Source organism: Callorhinus ursinus, unplaced genomic scaffold, assembly GCF_003265705.2.
Source record: "Callorhinus ursinus isolate GAN/ISIS: 27379988/994484 unplaced genomic scaffold, GSC_fseal_2.0 scaffold7, whole genome shotgun sequence".
Taxonomy (NCBI): Eukaryota; Metazoa; Chordata; class Mammalia; order Carnivora; family Otariidae; genus Callorhinus; species Callorhinus ursinus.
Window position 1 is genome coordinate 9,925,923 of NW_027397069.1, and position 18,937 is coordinate 9,944,859.

An 18,937-nucleotide genomic window follows, 5' to 3' on the forward strand; every position below is an offset into this window, starting at 1 on the left:
GTGAGTGCACTAGGTATAATTTCTTTAGACTGTACAGTGGGTTTTTCTGCATTATTGTAATTATTATCATTTATTATTTTTATCTTTCAAAGTTTATAAAAAACAATCATGGGGATTAATACAGACGATGAATGTGATTCTTGCAACTCCCAACTGAAATACATATTTTCCCCATTTTATAAATTAGGCAACTGACACTCTGCCAAAATAGATAGATGAATTTGCTTGAGTTCCTCCAGCTGCTAATGGAATTTAAATTGTATATTTAAGTTTAGAGGAAAACATACTCAGAGAAAATGATGAGTCAGGGAAGGATTCCTGAACCAGGTCTTGAAAAAATCATGAATAAAAAAGATTACTGCAAACTTAAATATTCTAAATGACAAGGTATGCAGACCCTTCCTAGAGAATTTCAGAGGAGAAGGAGATCACTTCATGACAGCAAATTAGGTAGAAATAGCAGGATGGGTACTGAATTTGACAAAGAGATTGTATAAAAAAAAAAGTTAGAAATTGGCAAGAACTTAACAATAAGAAATGGGAAGATTATTTCATAATTGAAGTTTTGAAACTATTATGGCCCATTTTGGAAACAGATGTATTAAAGAACTGTATTGTTATTAAGAAAGTCAGACCATAGCTTAAAAACTAGCTTTTGTTCATTTTAAAATTCATTGGTCTTTTCGCTTTCACCCACTATTATAACAAGGAATGGTTCTTCAAAGTGAGCGTGTGAAATTACCAAAGCCCTGTATACTCCCTGCCCTGCTTCCATAGCTCCTGGGAAAACCACTGAATACCTCATGAACTCAGTGTCCTGCCGCGCAGAAACTACCAGAGCCTCAGTGACTTGGGGATACACTTTGTTCTGTAAAATAGTGCTGTGGATTACGTGTCACTTTTGTATCTCAGGCTATTACTTTTATTAACTGATTGGTGTAAGAATTTATAAGGGGCTTAGACTGACATAGCTTTTATTGAAGTCTGGCCACCTTATTGTGAAAGGATCAGTATGATAGTCAAAACTAAGAAACTTGAAGACCTTTTGAAATTCTCCTTATCTAAGTTATCTTAATTCTCTCTATTGACTCTCTATTCTGGAAGCGCTTTGTATCAGACATAAATTTGCATGTGAATTCATACTTCGCAATCACTGGCCTTTTGAATCATCTACTGTGATGTTTAGCGTAATACTGTAATATCTTGGAAGACCAAATTATACTTGAAACCATAGGTTTCCATACAGCGCAGCATGAAAGTATTAAATATGTGCTATAGCCTACAAGTTGTACTAAGCAATTAGAGGAAAGAGAGGGAAAAATGTGTGAGGAAGGAATATTTATAGCATACTAGAATCCACCAGGGTCTGAAGTGTGCATATGTTGGTGGTTATTTAGACTATGTATGCTTCAACCCTAAAATTTTTGTAGCCCATAGAAAACCAAAACATGATTGAGCTAACATCCTATTGGGAGTGTATTGTATTGTATCCTTCAGATGACTTAGCTTTACTAATTTAGAATAATTTGAGCAAAATCTAGTCTTTTAGTAAAATATGTAAATTATAAAATCTCTTTAATATTTTTTCATTTCAATGAACAAATTATTGTATCTAAGTTAGGTAATTTGAAAATATGGTATCAGGAGAAAGAGGAATGTAGTAGAAGATCAAAATTTATAAGTATATGAAAATTTTTGACATGTGATAGAGAATTATAGAGGAGGTACAGTATTTATATGGTAAAATAATCAGACTATGTATCTCAGCTCTCCAGAGTGGCTATGCAAACTTACTAATTTAATTTTCTCTTCCTACCTTGCAAGATTAAGATTTAAAAAAAATGTTGGGCGCCTGGGTAGCTCAGTCATTAAGCATCTGCCTTCAGCTCAGGTCATGATCCCAGGGTCCTGGGATCGAGCCCCACTTCAGGCTCCCTGTTCAGCGGGGGGGCCTGCTTCTCCCTCTCCCACTCCCCCTGCTTGTGTTCCCTCTCTCACTGTCTCTCTCTCTCTCTCTCTGTCAAATAAATAAAATCTTAAAAAAAAAAGATTTAAAAAAATGTATGTTATGTACTTGATGAATATTTGTTGAATGCATGTTTGAGAATGCAGAAGTACTTTAAGCCTTCAACATTTGTCTATGATGGGGTAATTGACAACAGATTAACCATCTCACAGTAAGCAAGTATAAAACTGGACAAAATACATGAAAGAAGTTGGTTTTCAAAAGTTGAACAAGAGCTAACATGAACTATGATCCTTGCAAAAAGATCGAAATAAAAATATTCACAGGTAGAGATGGAGAGAATTCTTGCTGCGTCAAAAGAAATACTAAAGGAAATCCTTCAGGCTGAGAGGAAGTGACACCAGATGGTAACTCACACTCACAGAAAGAAATGAAATGGTAGCTGTAAATAAAATGTAAATATATGGATACATACAAAAGGCTATAAGAATATATCCTATTGCATTTAAATTGCACAAGTTTAAATAAAACAAATTTTAACATAGATATAATACCTATGACAGTAATTGTACAAAGGAACAGAGGATTAAATAGATCTATTTTGGAACTTAAAATTCAATATTTTGTCAACATAAAGTTAGGCTTAGGAGGGAGTAGATTGTAGTAAATTGGCACAACTGGATATCCACAAGCAAAATGATGAAACTGGATCCCTATCTTATACCATACACAAAGGTCAACTCAAAATGGATTAAAAAGTTGAAGACCTGAAACTGTTTCCTGAAAGAAAACACGGGGTAAGCTCCTTGACATTGATCTTAGCGATGATTTTTTTGGATTTGATGACAAAATCAAAGGCAACAAAAGCAAAAATAAACGGGATTTATATCAAAATAAAATGTGTCTGCACAGCAAAGGAAACCATCAATGCAATGAAATGGCAACTGTGGAACAGGAGAACATATTTGCAAACTACCTATTCAGTAAGGAGTTAATGTCCAAAATACATAAGGAATACATATAACTCAATAGCAAAAAAAAAAAAGTAACCCAGTTAAAAAATGGGCAATAGATCTGAATGGACATTTTTCCAGAGAAGACCTACAGATGACCAGCAGGTATATGAAAAGGTGCTCAACTTGATTAATCATCAGGGAAATGCAAATCAAAACCGACAGTGAGCTGTCACCTCACACCTATAGGGGGGTTTGTTACCAGACAATCAAGATGACAAATGCTGGCATGATGTAGAGAAAAGGGAACCCTCTGAGAATGTAACTGGTATAGCCATTATGGAAAACAATCTGGAGCTTCCTCAAGAAATTTAAAATAGGATGACAGTATGAACCAGCAACCCCACTTCAGCTGTTTCCAAAGGAAATGAAATAAATGAAATCAGTATCTCAAAGAGTTATCTGTACTCCCATGTTTATTGCAGCAGTATTCACAATCACCAAGGTATGGAAATGACTTTGTATCCATCGGTGGATGGACAAAGAAAATGTGTGGTGTGTATGTGTACATACCTCAGAATATCATTCAGCCTTTAAAAAGAAGGAAATCCTGCCATTTGTGACAACATGGATGAACCTGGAAAGCATAAGGCGAAGTGAAATATATCAGACAAAGAAGGATGAATACTGTATAATATCACGTGTATGTGGACTCTAAAAAGGCTGAACTCTTAGAAACAGTAGAAAAGTGATTGGTCAGGGGGGTGGGTGAAATGGGGAAATGTTGGTCAAAGGTACAAACTTCCGATTATGAGAGGAATAAGTTGGGTCACCTGGGTGCCTCAGTCGTTAAGCGTCTGCCTTTGGCTCAGATCATGGTCCCAGGGTCCTGGGATGGAGCCCCGCATCGAACTCCCTGCTCAGCGGGAAGCCTGCTTCTCCCTCTCCCACTCCCCCTGCTTGTGTTCCCTCTCTCGCTGTGTCTCTCTCTCTTGTCAAATAAATAAAATCTTAAAAAAAAAAAAAAAAGGAGTAAGCTCTGGAGATCTTATGTACAGCATGGGGACTGGTTGATAATGCTGTACTGTATAATTGAAATTTGCTAAGAGTAGAATTTTAATGTTCTCACCAAAAAAGGAAGAAAAATATGTGTGAGGTGCTGGATATATTAGTTAATTCAATGGTGGGAGTCCCCTCACACGATGTGCATTTATCAAGCCATCGTGTTCTACACTTTAAATGTATTGCTGTGTTATTTGTCAGTTATGCCTTAATGAAGCTAAAAAAGAGAAAAATAAAATTTATATGAAGAAGTAAAGACCCCAGATTGCTATTTTTGCTTACCAAGGTATGTAACAGTTTTAAAATTTGTAAAATGTATAAGAAGATTGAATCATTATATATCTAAGTGGCTTATGCTAGACATTCTAGCTGCCTGAGATAGCTTAAGAATATCTACTATTTGAAAATGACTAATTTGTAAGATGACTAATATCAGTAACTTTTCATATATAATTTTTGCCTTATTCAAGATCTCATTTTTTCTAATCCTTATTTATGTTTTACAGAAGGCTAAAATTTTTGCTTTTTGTTTTTTTAGTTACTAAGATCATAGCATGCTCGGCTTGATTATGAGGAGGAAACTTGCCTATAAATTGAGAAGCTTGTAAAATTAAACTGTGGGACCTAATTATAGACCTGAGCCTTTTCTTCAAGGAATAGGTCACTAGGTTTACAGTGAGAAAAGGAAAAGGTTATCATGAGGAATAGTGTGGGGCTTCCGTCAGGCCTCATATGAGGACTGTCTCTGGCAATAATGGGGGACTCAACATTCTTTTTTTTTTAAAAAAACTTAATTGACATTTGAGAGAGAGAGAGAGAGAGTGTGTGTGTGTGTGTGTGTGCGCGCGCACAAGCAGAGGGAGAGGAAGAAGCAGCCTCCCTGCTGAGCAGGGAGTCCCTCCTGGGGCTCAATCCCAGGACCTTGGGATCATGACCTGAGCCAGAGGCAGATGTTTAACAAACTGAGCTACCCAGGCATCTTCAAAATAACATTCTTAACTGATGCAGGTTTCCCCCGCTTCTGAGTAGAGCATTCCTGTGAAACTTCTGTAACAAACCCAAATGGTGTAAAAAAGCAGTAATCTTCAGTTGATATGGAAAAAATTTTGAGCATTTTCCAGAACCAAAAAATAACCTCTTTTAGGCTTTTCTGACATCTTAGGACACATCTTGCTAATGATATGCACAGAATAAATTGAAAGAAAGCACAGATGTTCACAGACACGGTTCAAGCTCTGGATCCCGAGTTGTAGTTCCTGGGGAAGGAGCCTGGCGGGGCCAATCACACTGCAAAACAAACACTAAATGCTATTTTCACTTTCTACCGTTTTTCATAAAAATGAAAATCCTCTTTGGATTTCTTTTGGTTAGTGAAAACAGATACTGATGTCACTCTCTTAAAAGAAAAGTAGCCTAACATGATCTTTTGAGAAGTGAGAGATACCTGTATATCAAAATGGTACTTGATGGTGTTTGTAAGTACAAGTTTCTTCTGCTTGGGAAGTTTTCCCCCAGAATGCCTTAATGCTAACTCAGTGTTCATATTTATGTCTTAGCTGAGGCATCTGCTCAGAGATGCCTTCTCTCCTGATGCAGAGCTGTCCCTTACCCCATGCCTAGCAGAGATCCTGGGGCATAGTAGAGGATCTATAATGAGGGAGAAATGAAGCAAGAAAATAAAGGAGCTACAGTTTATATCATGCCACTGTGCTTACAACATCTGAGTGGGGGGCGGGGAGAACGGAGGTACAGAGGAAACCTAGTTAAGGTCTTTACTGGAGAGCAATCAGGAATGAAAATAAAGCCTTTCTGAAATAAGCCATTTAAAATATTTTATATAGGGGTGCCTGGGTGGCTCAGTCAGTTGGGTGTCTGCCTTTGGTTCAGGTCATGATCCCGGGGTCCTGGGATTGGGCTCCATGTCTTTCCCGCTCCCTGCTCAACGAGGAGCCTGCTTCTCCCTCTGCCTGCCGCACCTCCCGCTTGTGCTCTCTGTCACTATCTCTGTCTCTCTCTCTGTCTCTCTCTCTCTCAAATAAGTAAATAAAATCTTTTAAAAATATATTTTATATATACCTTTTTAAATGAAGGGAGCTGGGACACCTTGGTGGCTCAGATGGTTAAGCATCTGCCTTCAGCTCAGGTCATGATCCCAGGGTCCTGGGATCGAGCCCCACATTGGAGACTCTGCTCAGCAGGTAGCCTGCTTCTCCCTCTCCCCCTGCTTGTGCTTTCTCTCTCTCAAGTGAATAAATAAAATCTTAAAGAAAAATAAAGGGAGCCATTATTTTGCCAGGAATCACAGTGTCTAGTTTGATCAAAATGGAACATAACATAAATTTGTTCTGGTATTTTGAAAGCTACAGAATATTCACAAAACCATTTTTATTGGGAGATGATCTATTGTGTGGTTAAAATGACTTATCTGTGTGGGTGGGGGACATGTTTATATATGTACATATGTGGTATACTTAGAACTTACAAAGTATAAAGTATATTTTTATTTTATATAAATCTGCACACTCAGGGAAAGAAAGAAAACTATTGCCATAAGATGAAAATTAATTATAAGATCTTTATTTCTACAGATGTACCAAAAAGTGAAGAATGACAATATGCTCACTGTAGACAATGTGAAGAGTGTTCTCCTAAATCTATTTCCAGATGCTAATATTTGGGATATTTTGGGAATTCATTCTAAATATGATAATGACAGAAAGGTAAGTTGAAATGCAGATTTTCAAAAATATGATCCAAGAAACTTTCACTATAATCTCATGAATAAATGATCTCAATATAGTTAACTCATGATTTGGGTTTTAGACCCTCAGAAAGAAGGGAAATTTAACACCTCTGAATGATGCAAGTTGTATACGAGTACTCAAATTGCCATTATTAACCTTTCGAAAAGTAGGAGACGAGAATTGTCAGGATTTACAGGATAGGAAACTTGAATGTAGACTCTTTTTTTAATTTGAGACAGAGAGAGAGCACAAGTGGGGAGGAGGGTCAGAGGGAGAGGGAGAAGCAGGCTCTACGCTGAGCAGGGAGCCCAATGTGGGGCTCGATCCCAGGACCCCAAGATCATGACCTGAGCCAAAGGCAGACGCTTAACCTACGGAGCCACCCAGGTGCCCTGAATGTAGAATTTTAAAGAATGTAATTTGTACTTTCTTAAGAAGAAATGGAAAGCTGGCTTTTTAGATAAATGCTAGGACAAGAACCAAACTTGGGAAGATGGAGCATCACTGGGGCTGAATTTCTCATGCCCATACAGATTTCAAGTGTTTTAGATGGGTTCTTGCATTTTATAAGAGCTTTTAGACCGCAGATCTGGTCCTGTCTCCATGCTAACCATTGAAGGTCAGGATCATTGGCTTTGTAATGTCCCACCTGACTCAGCCCCTGTTTAACTCCTTAGTCTCACCTCTCATGACTCTTTTCCTTGTTCTTTTGTTCTCGCGCAGGGAGACTAGTTCAGGTTCCCGAGTGGGTTCCTACTTCTCACCAGAGGGCCTTCATGTGCTTTTTCCCACCATTGGTTCGTGCACTCTGCCTCCCTTCTCTTCTAGCCTGTGTGTGCTTCTCTGTAGCTCCTGGCTTTAATATTACTTTGGGGGAAAAGTAACACTTTGGGAAGAACTTCTGGGAAGCCTTTTCTAACCCTCCACCTGAGATTAAGTTGCTCGTGCTAACATCACATGCTAATACTGCACACTCCTGCATAATGCTGGTTACAGTGGGCTGTTCATTACCTACCTTCTCCCTGGACTGCATCCTCCCTGGGAGCAGGGATCATGTCTCCTGCTGGGTCTTGCAGGCCCAGGGCCCAGCGACTGGAACATAGTGTGTCGTCAGTAAACATCTCCTGAGTGACATGACTGAGGAGGCAGGGCCACCTGAGAACGAAGGTTATGTTGTAGGATGGAACTTCACCAGAGCAGTGAGGTTTTAGAAATTGCTGCTCTGGGGGCTAGGAGAGGCGGTATGGTGAAGCCATATGTAAAAATGGCTGTGATGCCAAATTACTGCTGGAGTTGCCTACCATAAATTTACAGGAGCATCAATCTCTTTCTTTTTAAAGAAAGTCCAAAATATCAGGCATATGAATGAAGGAAGATAGCTGGATAAAGTGCTGTGAGGCTGAAATGTTAGGAGCTGGTTGTGGCATTGGCATAAGAAGCGCAAAGCCTGTGAGGAGACCTCTGGGGCATGTGTAGGCTGCCTAGAAATGGAAGCGAAGCCGGGAAGCCAGAGGTCTGGGGGTCCCAGTGCAATTGAAAAGCCAGTGTGGTAGGAATTAGGGATTATTTTTAGTTCTGTAAGAATGTTTTCCAAATGATAATTTCTAACCTGAGAATGAGTTTCATTGATATTTTTCATTACTATATTTTCATATGATGAAAAACAAAACTAAAAAGCAACCAAGATGAACTTTCTTTTGGGGCCAAAGTTGCATGGAGGCATCTCTTATAATAAAATAATCACAAGCTAAGGAAATTTAGAAAGAAAATTATTTTTTATGCGTACTCTTCAGGTACTCTTATGGGGAGAAGGAACACAAATTTCCTGTAGTGACTATATAAACTCATGGAATAGAAAAACAGTTTTTAAATATTAAGGATCCTATTTGCACAGGTTGAAAGCAAAAGGTTGCACCATTTGGGTTTTAATATCAGCTGATGGTGAGTGATAATGATAGGAGTCCTGGAAGTAATTCCATACTTCGACCTTACATGCTGTGCTTTTCTTTTTCTTTCTTCTTTTTTAATAGAAGTGGGCTCTTCTCTGCTTGCTACTCACTGGTAGAGCACAATTTCTATTCAGACTTTACCTTCCTTAGGGACTGACACTTGTGCAAGAATCGTATCTATTAAGCATGACCGATAGATGCATAATGGTGATACTAAGAACCACTTCTTATGGGAGAGTAAAAATTTTTTTCTGATTGATTTGCCCTTTTTTAAAATGAGTCTGATACTACTTACTGATTTTTTACTAAGTTGTGTATGCTTTGTTTCTTAAGAACCCTTCTCTGGTTCAAATCAGTTATGGTATTTAAAGCCTTTTATAACACCTGTGTACCTGAGGCTGTTAAGTGCATTAAAATAAAATACATTCCTAAGAACAGCTGGCAAGAAATATTGAAGCTGTTTATTTCAGTGTAATATATTAAAAAGTTTAAAATATTATTCATAATCTAACTTGTATGTGGAAAGAAATGGATTCATTTACTCATGTCTGTTGTAGGTAAATATAACAGTAATGTCTGCTGTGATACAAGTGAATTTGAGATATTACAGAGCCAAAACATGATACTTATTATCAGATGCCATAAAAATGTCATCTGAATAACACCATGTTACCATCAAATATTGGAATTCACAACCCAATAGTATTGTTTCCCATTAATTGCCTTTCTTGCCTTTCATACCATACGTGGATATAAATGTCGTCTCCAGCTGGACTATACTTCAAGAAAAGGGGTCTTACTCTTTTGTATTCCTCCAGTTTTGTATTTGCAAGTCTTAAGTTTTAGATATATTTGCTGAGTTCCTGTTATAGTGACTGGGGCTTGAGCTCTCTTCTACCTCCCTACCTTCACTTGGTCTCTCCAAGTCCAGGGGCATTACTTAAAATATTTAAAAAATGTTGTGGCTTCAAGAGCAGCCAGTCGGAGAGTCAACCGGAAGCAGATCCCAGAGCTGGAGTGGAGTCTTTAGGCCCTTGTGCTGACGGTCACCCTGTAGTGGCTGAATCGTGTTGACCTTGAGGGTCTGGGAAAGAGGTCAAGGTGCTTCTCATGGGCGATCACCATCCCAGGACAGCAGCTATTTACCAACTGGTACAGATATATTTCAATACCTCAAGAAGTGGTAAAGCCTGTCCAGTGCAAACCAGCTGATCATCAGGTCTGTTTTTAACACATTTTGGTTAAGCGAATATTTAGTGTGTGTGACTTTTTAAATATTCCTTGCTTAGTAAATCAAATACTGTAGCAACTTGTTTTTTTTTTTTTAACTTTAAGAATTACTTCATTTTTTACTACCCATTTTCCATAGTATTCTTCTTTATTGCAAATGTATCCAGATAGTAGGTAGGACAGATAACCTATCCAGAAATTTTCTTACAAATAAACACAGCAATTAACAAACAAGCACCTTCTTCATTCACACCAGCCCCTAGAATGCCCTTCCGTAGCCATGCCCACTCTTTCTCTAAAGTGAACTGGTCATGTTTTGGACGAATGAATACAGCTTCCTCCCTTTCTGGGTCTGCCTTTGCCACTTCATTTTACAGGTCTCTGCTTTATCTCTGGTTTTGTGAGTACTATGCCTTTCCCATTTATTTATGATTTATTTCTGATTTTACTCCTCTCCCAGGTAAACATGCATGATAGAAAAAATACTTTAACTCTTTTATGGTTAAAAATCTTATGCTACATTTCCATCTTATTGGTAGTTGGACTGGATGATCCTTTTTCTTCCAAGTTTTGGAGGCTGTCTTTACTATCTCCTGTCTTCTAGTAGGCTATGGAGACCAGTGTTATCATTCTGATTTTAATTCCTTTGTCTTTCTGCTTTATTTAATTATGTATTTATCCAGTTTGAAAGCTTTTAGAATCTTTTCCTCCCTGGTGTTTGGAAATTTCATGACGGTATGTCTTTGTATTGATCCTCTTTCAATCAGTGTATTGGGTATTTGGTGAGCTCCTTCTACTGGAGATTTATGTCCATCAATTCTGGGAATTTCTTTATTTCTCTAATGTTTTCCTTCATTTTTTTCTGTCCTTTCTGAATCTTTTCAGTTGAGTCTCTGTTTGCTTTTTCTTCTTTTTGTATTCCTTTGTCCTTTTCATTCAATTTTTAAAAATTCTCTGGAGATCTTCTATTCCTCTTTTATAGCATTCAGTGTTTCTTTCATGGACACTATATATATATTTTTTTATCTAAGAGTGTTAATTTTGTGATGTGTTCTTCTCCCTGCATTACCTCTGCCCTCTACATCTTCCCTTTTTTTCTTCATTTTGATTTCTCTCTTTTGTGTTTGAAGCATTTGTCAAATGTCTTATGATATCCAGTTATCTTTCCACATGTCAGTATGAAACCCTAAAAAGCTGATGACAAATACATGGTTCTTATGAGTTGGTGAGCCTCACTCGGGGAGCTGAGCTGACTTTCTCGATTAAAGCAGATTCTTCAAATAAGACTTATTTATTTTGCTCTTAGAAGGAGTACATGTGGCAGACGAGAGGGTGGAGAGGGTGCACGTGTTGAAGGTGAGGGCGCAGGATATGTGCGGGAACAGATGTGGTCACCGCCTGGGTGTGAAGGATGGGCACTCTCCTTTAATCTCCCGCCTGTCTCCATCCCCTTTCTCCGCCTGCTGTCACCCAGGCTAGCCTTTGTGATTCAGTTTCTGCAGAGAGTAAGAAAAGCAGGACACTGTGGCTTTGCAGCGTTGAGAGAAACTACCCTGTGTGCAGACTCTCGGCCATTTGGGCACTCTGCTCTCATCCTCCCTCTGGGGCACCGAATGCCTCCAGGGGTGCTGAAGAATGTTCACGTTCTCTTCTGTCTAAACAGATGTGACTTCCCTTTTTACTTTGCTTACCTGCTTTTTATCTTTTCTCCTGTTTTTTCTTGACCCTTGTGGGCTCATATTTTCTATTATTATATTCTCACTTCAGTGAAATGTGTGAGGAGAGGAGAGATGAGCACATGTGTGGATAAATCTACCATATTTAATCAGAAACCCACTTTTAAAGAGTTAAGTAGTGAAATGAGTATTTTTGTGGTGTTACTATTTTAAGGTATCTGCAGTCATTGTCTACTAAAGTTACAAATTTTAAGGATCTTTGTAAAGATTAAGGATACTGAACACTCCTCAGAAATATTAAGTTCCGTTTTTTTTTAGTGTGTGAGTACACGCTTCCCCTTACAAAAATTCAACCCAGTAAGTTTTAAAGATCTAACTGGCTTTTTAAAATGATTCATGACTAGGACGGCATCCCGTCTAGCAAATAGAGGGATTCACTGAGGAGTTAAACCAAGTGGAAGGTTTTATCAGAGGGTGGGGCAGGAATGTTATTAGCAAAAGACAAACCCTAAGAGACTCTTAATCTCAGGAAACAAACTGAGTGTTTCTAGAGTGGTGGGGGGTGGGAGGGATGGGGTGGCTGGGTGGTGGACACTGGGGAGGGTAAGTGCTATGGTGAGCGCTGTGAATTGTGTAAGACTGATGAATCACAGACCTATACCCCTGAAACAATACATTATATGTTAATAAAATAAATTTAAAAAAAAGGGATTGTTTTGGTCAAGGTGGCTTTCCCTTAGGGGAAAAGCAAGGGTCTTACCAGGCAGACTACCTCATCTTTCTTTGGGGGATGGAGAGGGCCCATGTGGTGGACTCATTGGTACTGATCTGATGGAAAAACTCCTGACTGATGGGTTAAGACTACATTTCTGAGGGAGACTGAAGCTGCAGTTAGATTAGGTATTAAGCCCCTGTTTAGGAACTCAGTCTAACAGGGCTAAAATTACAAAATTCAGTGTCATTGGCTTATTTGTGGTATTTAAATTGTAATTAAATTGTTGTACAATTAAATTGTAATTGTTGTAATTAAAGCTTTTGGAATGGACAGGTTGCCTAATTAGAAATCACAGAGTAAATCAGAAGAGGGCCTGTATTTCTAGCAGAGACCTCTTTCTTGGGTCTATACCCGTGTATGCAGCTAGCTACCTGGGGCTTGCCCGTAAGCATCTTAAAAGAATCCGAAACCAAGCCCATCATCTTCCTTGGGACCCCAAACGTTTTTTTCTTCTTTATGCCCTATCCTAGAGGGTAGCATCGTCATTCACCCTGGCCACTGATGCTAGAAGTCTCATGCTCATCCTGCTTCTCTCATACCATCCCAAACAGTACGTTGTTAGGTTCTGTCCATCCTGCCGGCTGAACGTTTCAGAAACTTCCTCATTCTCCCCTTGCGCATTACCATGAATTTCTGTTTGGCCCTTGCTTTTTCTTTCCCACACTAGTGCAGGGGTCCCTGACCAACATTCCCAGGGCACACTCTCCCATGCCCTTCTGTCTCACCATTGCCACTGTGGTCTTTTTTAAAGTAAGCAAATCTGATCATATTACTTACCATTATTTGCCCTTTTCTTAGATGGAACTGACCATGCCCTCCTTGGTAGCCCTGGATGCTCTATTCACACTTGTTTTTAATGTACCCATCTACATTAAAGGTTAGAATTTGCATTTTATTTACATGCATTCATAAGCCTAATATACCGTAAGTGCCCAATAATTGCAGAGATAATAGTGATTAAGGGTTCAGACTCTTGGTCAGAGAGCTCTAAGTACAAATTTTGTTTCTAAAATGTAGTAGCAACACAAGAAAAAAACAGGTGTTGGTGGGAATGCAGAGAAAGGGGAACCGTCTTACACTGTTGGTGGGAATGCAAGCTGGTGCAGCCACTCTGGAAAACTGTATGGAGGTTCCTCAAAAAGTTAAAAATAGAACTACCCTACACCCAGCAATTACACTACTAGGTATTTACCCAAAGGATACAAAAATACTGTTTGGAAGGAATACATGCACCCCAATGTTTATAGCAGTTTTATCAACAATAGCCATATTATGGAAAGAGCCCAAATGTTCATCGACTGAAGATGTGGTGTGTATATATATATATTTTATATATACACACACACACACACACACACACACACACACACACACACACAATGGAATATTACTCAGCCATAAAAAAGAATGAAATCTTGCATTTGCAACGATGTGGATGGAGCTAGAGCAATTATGCTAAGTGAAATAAGTCAGAGAAAGACAAATGCCATATGATTTCACATGTGGAATTTAAGAAACAAAACAGATGAACATGGGAGTAGAAAAGAGGCAAACCAGGAAACAGACTCTCAACAGAACAAACAGGGTTGCTGGAGAGGAGGTGGGCAGGGGGATGGGTTAACTGGGTGATGGGCTTTAAGGAGGGCACTTGTGATGAGCACTGGGTGTTGTATGTAAGTGACAAATCACTAAATTCTACACCAGAAACTAATATTACAGTTAACTGTTACCTAACTAGAATTTAAATAAAAACATGAAAAATAAAAAAAAATTTAAATAAAACGCAGTAGCTGGGTGGTGCTGGAGGTCATATGTCATCATCTGTGAAATGGATGTGATGGTAGTACTTAGCTTCACAGAATAATTGTGAGAATGTTGGCAATAAAAATTATAATAATACATAGTTTTGAATAGCAAATGAATTGTTTAGTCACACTTTATCACTCACAAAATAAAATCCAGATGTTGAGCACCTTCAGGATCTGGTCTCTGCCCCTGTATCTGACCACACCCACATATGTAACTCTGCCCACTGTAGACACACAAAATTACTGGCCATTGCCTAAATATGCTGTATTCTCTCTTCTCCTCCATTCCTTGCTATGCTTTCTCACTTCACCTGGAATATCTTTTTCCACTTTATCTTCCTGGCAAATGTTTACTCATCCTTTAAGACTTTCCATGCCACTCCTTCCCAGAGGCTTCTCTGATCCCTTCCTCTCCTTACTCAAGCTTGGCTAGATGTTTCTTCTTGGCTCCCAGAGAATCGCGCGCATACATCTATTTTGTGTCTGTGTGAACCGCTTGAGGGCAGACTTTCAGCTCTGTATTCAGTGTCTAGGCTAATGCCGATGGCATGAATTCAGCAGATGTTTATTAAACAGGTGAATGCAGGGATGAATGACTCTCTGATACAGGTAAATGGTGTTTTGGGTTTTTTTTTAAATGTTACACTCTATACAAGGGTCAGCAAATCCTGCCCGCCCACTGCCTGCCTTCACATACACAGTTTTCTTGGGACCTAGCGGTGGGTATGCATCCAGGTGTTGGGTATCACAGCTGGACGACAGCATCAGAAGTGCATCGTTGAGACAGAGTCTGGATAGCCTACAAAGTCTGAAATGGGTACTAGCTGTCCCTTTACAGAAAAAGCTACCTGATTCTTGCTTTATGTGGGTAAATTACTTTCCTTTAAAAAATGTTTGGAAAGGACAAGTGAAATCAGCAAAGTTCACATTTTTTTCTGTGGCATATAAAAATGTGGCAGTGTCTGTCCCTTGTTTTTCATATGCATTTCTTTTCCAGACAGCCATATTCAGTTTAGCTCTCTGGCATTTTTGAATTAAATAGGAAGGAGCAAGCTTTTATAAGATGACTGGCCTGGGTCCTTTGCCTCAAGCCCTTTATAATGGAGAACCCTTTGAGCTCGAACAGCTGAATATTGAGGAGCTGGAAACAAGTGTTCTTCACAGAATGATGGATGCAACCATAAATTTACAGAAGGAAGTTTTCATGGTAGGTAAGCATTTATGAGAAAAATGCATGGTAAATGATGTCTAAAAGTGATTTTTTTGTATTAAAACATCTTTTCATGGCAAAAATTTCCATCCTGATCACTTAGCAGTGTCTTTAAAAGTAGTAATTAGTTAATTAAGTTTACCTGTGCATAACTGAATCAAAAACTGCTTTATTGGAAAGAAAATTCAAATTTTTACAGGCAAATTTGTTGTAAAATTTATTGTATGAATCCTAATTGCCTACATTATTTATTTATTATTTTAGGTGAAGTAGTTGTTAAGTGTATTCTGTGCAAAACTTTAAAATATATACATATAAATTGCCTAGATTACCTAAGTAATATTTTTGTTGTTGTAGGGCACATTAAATGATCGAACAAATGTCATTGATTTCCTTATGGAAAAGAATAATGTTGTACCCCGTGTAAATCCTTTGATTTTGCACACAGAATGGCAGTACCTTAATTTAATATCCACATCAGGTAAAATAATCCTTCCATATACTTTCTACAAATGTTTATTGAGTTGTGAATGTTTTATTGGTTATTTAACATTTAATATGAAAATTTTCAGTAACTGCTGATGTTGAAGATTTCTCTACATTCTTTTTCTTGGATTCACAAGATAAGAGTGCTGTAATAGCAGAGAACATGTATTATTTAACCCAAGAAGGTAATAAGCATTTATTTTCCTGACTTTATTCCTAAAGTAGCAAAATTTGTGATTTTAGTAAAGTGGTTGCATAATGAATTTGTATGTTGCTATTTGACTAGGGGTCTGGTTTTTGAGAGAGTCTGTAGTTTGTTAGGATATAAGCATTGTGCTGAGAAACTGCCTTTGACCCTACTGGATCATATATGCACAGGGATTCATCTTGGTTTTTTGCCTTTTCTCAAAAGCAAGCTATTCCATTTTTCACCTTTTTAAGAAGGTGGTAAAACCCTTTCAGGACTGTGTTAACTGATACTTTATACTGCATGAGTAAGAGTATAATTCCCAGATCAGAGGAGAGTAGTTCCACACTCTGATTAAACAACATCTGGATTTTTGCTTATGTTGAGGATTATAACAGGAGGGGAGACCGATATAGGAAGGTACTTGGAAATACGGATTTAGCCTGGACAGGGGAGTCTGCAGTGGGTCCGTCCGCAAGTTTATTAGAGGACAGTGACTTATTCAGATAGACAAAGGTAGAGTTTGGTTGGTTTTGTTTCGTTTTGCTTTGTTTGACCATCTTTGCTTTAGAGAGAAAAATGAGAGCCGATACACGTAAGGTAAGAGAAGGCTGCTTTTTATCTCGGGTTATAAAGCAGTCATCTAACAGTGAGAGTGATCTCAAGATAGGATGAACTGTGTAGTAAGGGGTATATTTTTATATATGAGAGTTTTAAACAGCGGCCACACAGCCAGTTTTTTAGAATGCTGTGGGGTCAAGTTTGGACCACATCGCTGCAGAATTATTTTCTAACAGATCCTTGATTTTATGTTCATAAAGTGGTCTGTCTCCAAGAAATCCAACAAATAATAAAATATAATGCAGTTCTGTGTTATGGCAGAGTAAGGTCCTGACTATGTTTAGTGAAGAGAAAAGGAAACAGAAACAGGGAATAAAAAATAGGAGAAATCTATTTATCAGGTTCTGGGATGTATTTCGAAAATTTTCTCTGGATATCAGAGTAAGTTAGCCTATAATTAATGCCCTTTGTTAAATCTCTAACAATTTAAAAGAATATTAACTGAGAAATACCTACTTTCCTCTTTCTTGCAATTATGTAAATGTGTAAAATAATGGAGTTGTGAGAAATTTACTTAGCACTTCTGAAATATTTCTTAATTTACTATGATGGTAAAAGTGCTGGCATTAAAGAGGCATTAAAATTCTTTACTTTTCTTCTTTGAAAAGAATGTACCACTACTGCCTTACTCTTAAGTTGCTTCAATGTGGACTCAATGTTAACCTTTTTGTTACAGTTTTTATATAATGTTGTATACATATTACTGAGTATGGTAGTAACTGTAAGCCTCACTTCTATTCAGGAGTAAGTTTTTGGTATAGCAGATTTTTTGCACTTGTTTTAAGTAGGTCATGTGATCAGAGGGACTAATTTTTCTATTTTTTATTTTGGTTTTAATGATGGCTAGAAAAGTGTTATTTCAGGTGACAGATGCTGAGCCTAGGTGAAATTAAACCCATTTAACTGACTTCAGAATTAAAAATTGTTTCTCTTTAAGTCTTCCAAATTTTCAAATTTTTCTGAAGAAAATAATTGTATTGCTGTTGATGGCACAAGGTGATGTGGATTAGACCAAGTTAATGATAGCCAGACATTTTAAAGTAAATGAATTGTAAGCTAATAAAATATTGCTGTTTTTAATATCTACTGATAGCTTTATTGTATCTAGTTTTACATATAGTGGGGTGTAAGTGTCAGTTTAAAAAGAATGTAGCTGCAGCTGGAAGATAGTTTTGCTTGCCAACATTGAAAACATAATAAGCATAATACAATTTTTGTCTACTAATAAAAGAATTCCACAGATATGTCCCATAGGGACTATTCTTTCTTTTTGGCATCTGAGTTTCTATAAACCTATAGAACACTCTCCTAGTATTTTTATATGCATGTCAGTGTATGTGCATGTGTATATAATCTTTAGCAATATTTGCGTATTTTTAAAAAATTAAGTTTAATATTTTAATACTTTTTAATGTATGTTGTTAACTAGAAATGTTCCCTGCTTTTGGTTTGATTTTTAAAAGAGGTAGTTTGACTAAACTATTTGAAACTTTCAGAGGATGATGTAATTTCTTCAGTTACTCTCTGGATTATTGCTGATTTTGACAAACCATCTGGGCGAAAACTACTGTTTAATGCATTAAAGTTCCTGGTGAGTATTTAGATAGTCTTACTACAAAAATTTTAATTTTTTGTTAATTCTGAGAAAGCCAAATGAAGAACATGCATTAAATCTTTATTCCCCTCCATAGTAATATTTTAAGTACCTCAAGTTGTTGCTAAGGAAACTTAAGACAGGAACTCCCCCTCAAAATTCCTGTGTTCAAATCTAATCTGCAGTGTGATGGTATTTGGAAGTGGGACCTTGAGGAGGTAATTAATTAGGTCATGAGGTAGAGCCCTCATGAATGGGATTAGCGCCCTTGTAAGAAGAGGTCAGAGAGCCTTGCTCACTTTCTTTCCATCTTCTGTAGATACAAGGACAAATCAATAGTCTGTAACCCGGAAGAGGGTCCTCACCAGAACCTGACCAGGCTAGCACCTGATCTCAGGTTTCCAGTCTCCAGAACTGTAGGAAATTTCAGTTCCGTTGTTGCCACCCTGTTTGTGGTTACTTTGTTGTAGCAGCCAAAAGTAAGATTTAGCCGTTATAAATAGGCTATTAAATCAGAGTGAATGGTTCTAGACCCTACCATTACATCGATGACCCCAAATCTGCTTTTTACCAATAGCAATTCGTAATAGCAATTTTTCATCACATTATCAGGCAGCACTTTATTTCTCTATTTAAGAAAAAATTTATCTCACTGAAGAGTATTTTAAGCCTTTTA

The 18,937-nt window shown here is 37.8% G+C and overlaps 1 protein-coding gene across 2 annotated transcripts in view; it reads left to right on the forward strand.

Annotated features, from left to right (window-relative positions):
• UGGT2 (UDP-glucose glycoprotein glucosyltransferase 2) overlaps positions 1-18,937 on the forward strand; it is a 178,333-nt gene that overhangs the window by 82,822 nt on the left and 76,574 nt on the right. For both annotated transcript variants that reach the window (XM_025875171.2, XM_073894385.1), the window contains 5 exons: positions 6,570-6,701; positions 15,206-15,370; positions 15,731-15,854; positions 15,946-16,044; positions 18,164-18,258. In XM_025875171.2, coding sequence (XP_025730956.1) covers positions 6,570-6,701; positions 15,206-15,370; positions 15,731-15,854; positions 15,946-16,044; positions 18,164-18,258 — 615 coding nt within the window. The remainder of the gene's footprint in view (positions 1-6,569; positions 6,702-15,205; positions 15,371-15,730; positions 15,855-15,945; positions 16,045-18,163; positions 18,259-18,937) is intronic.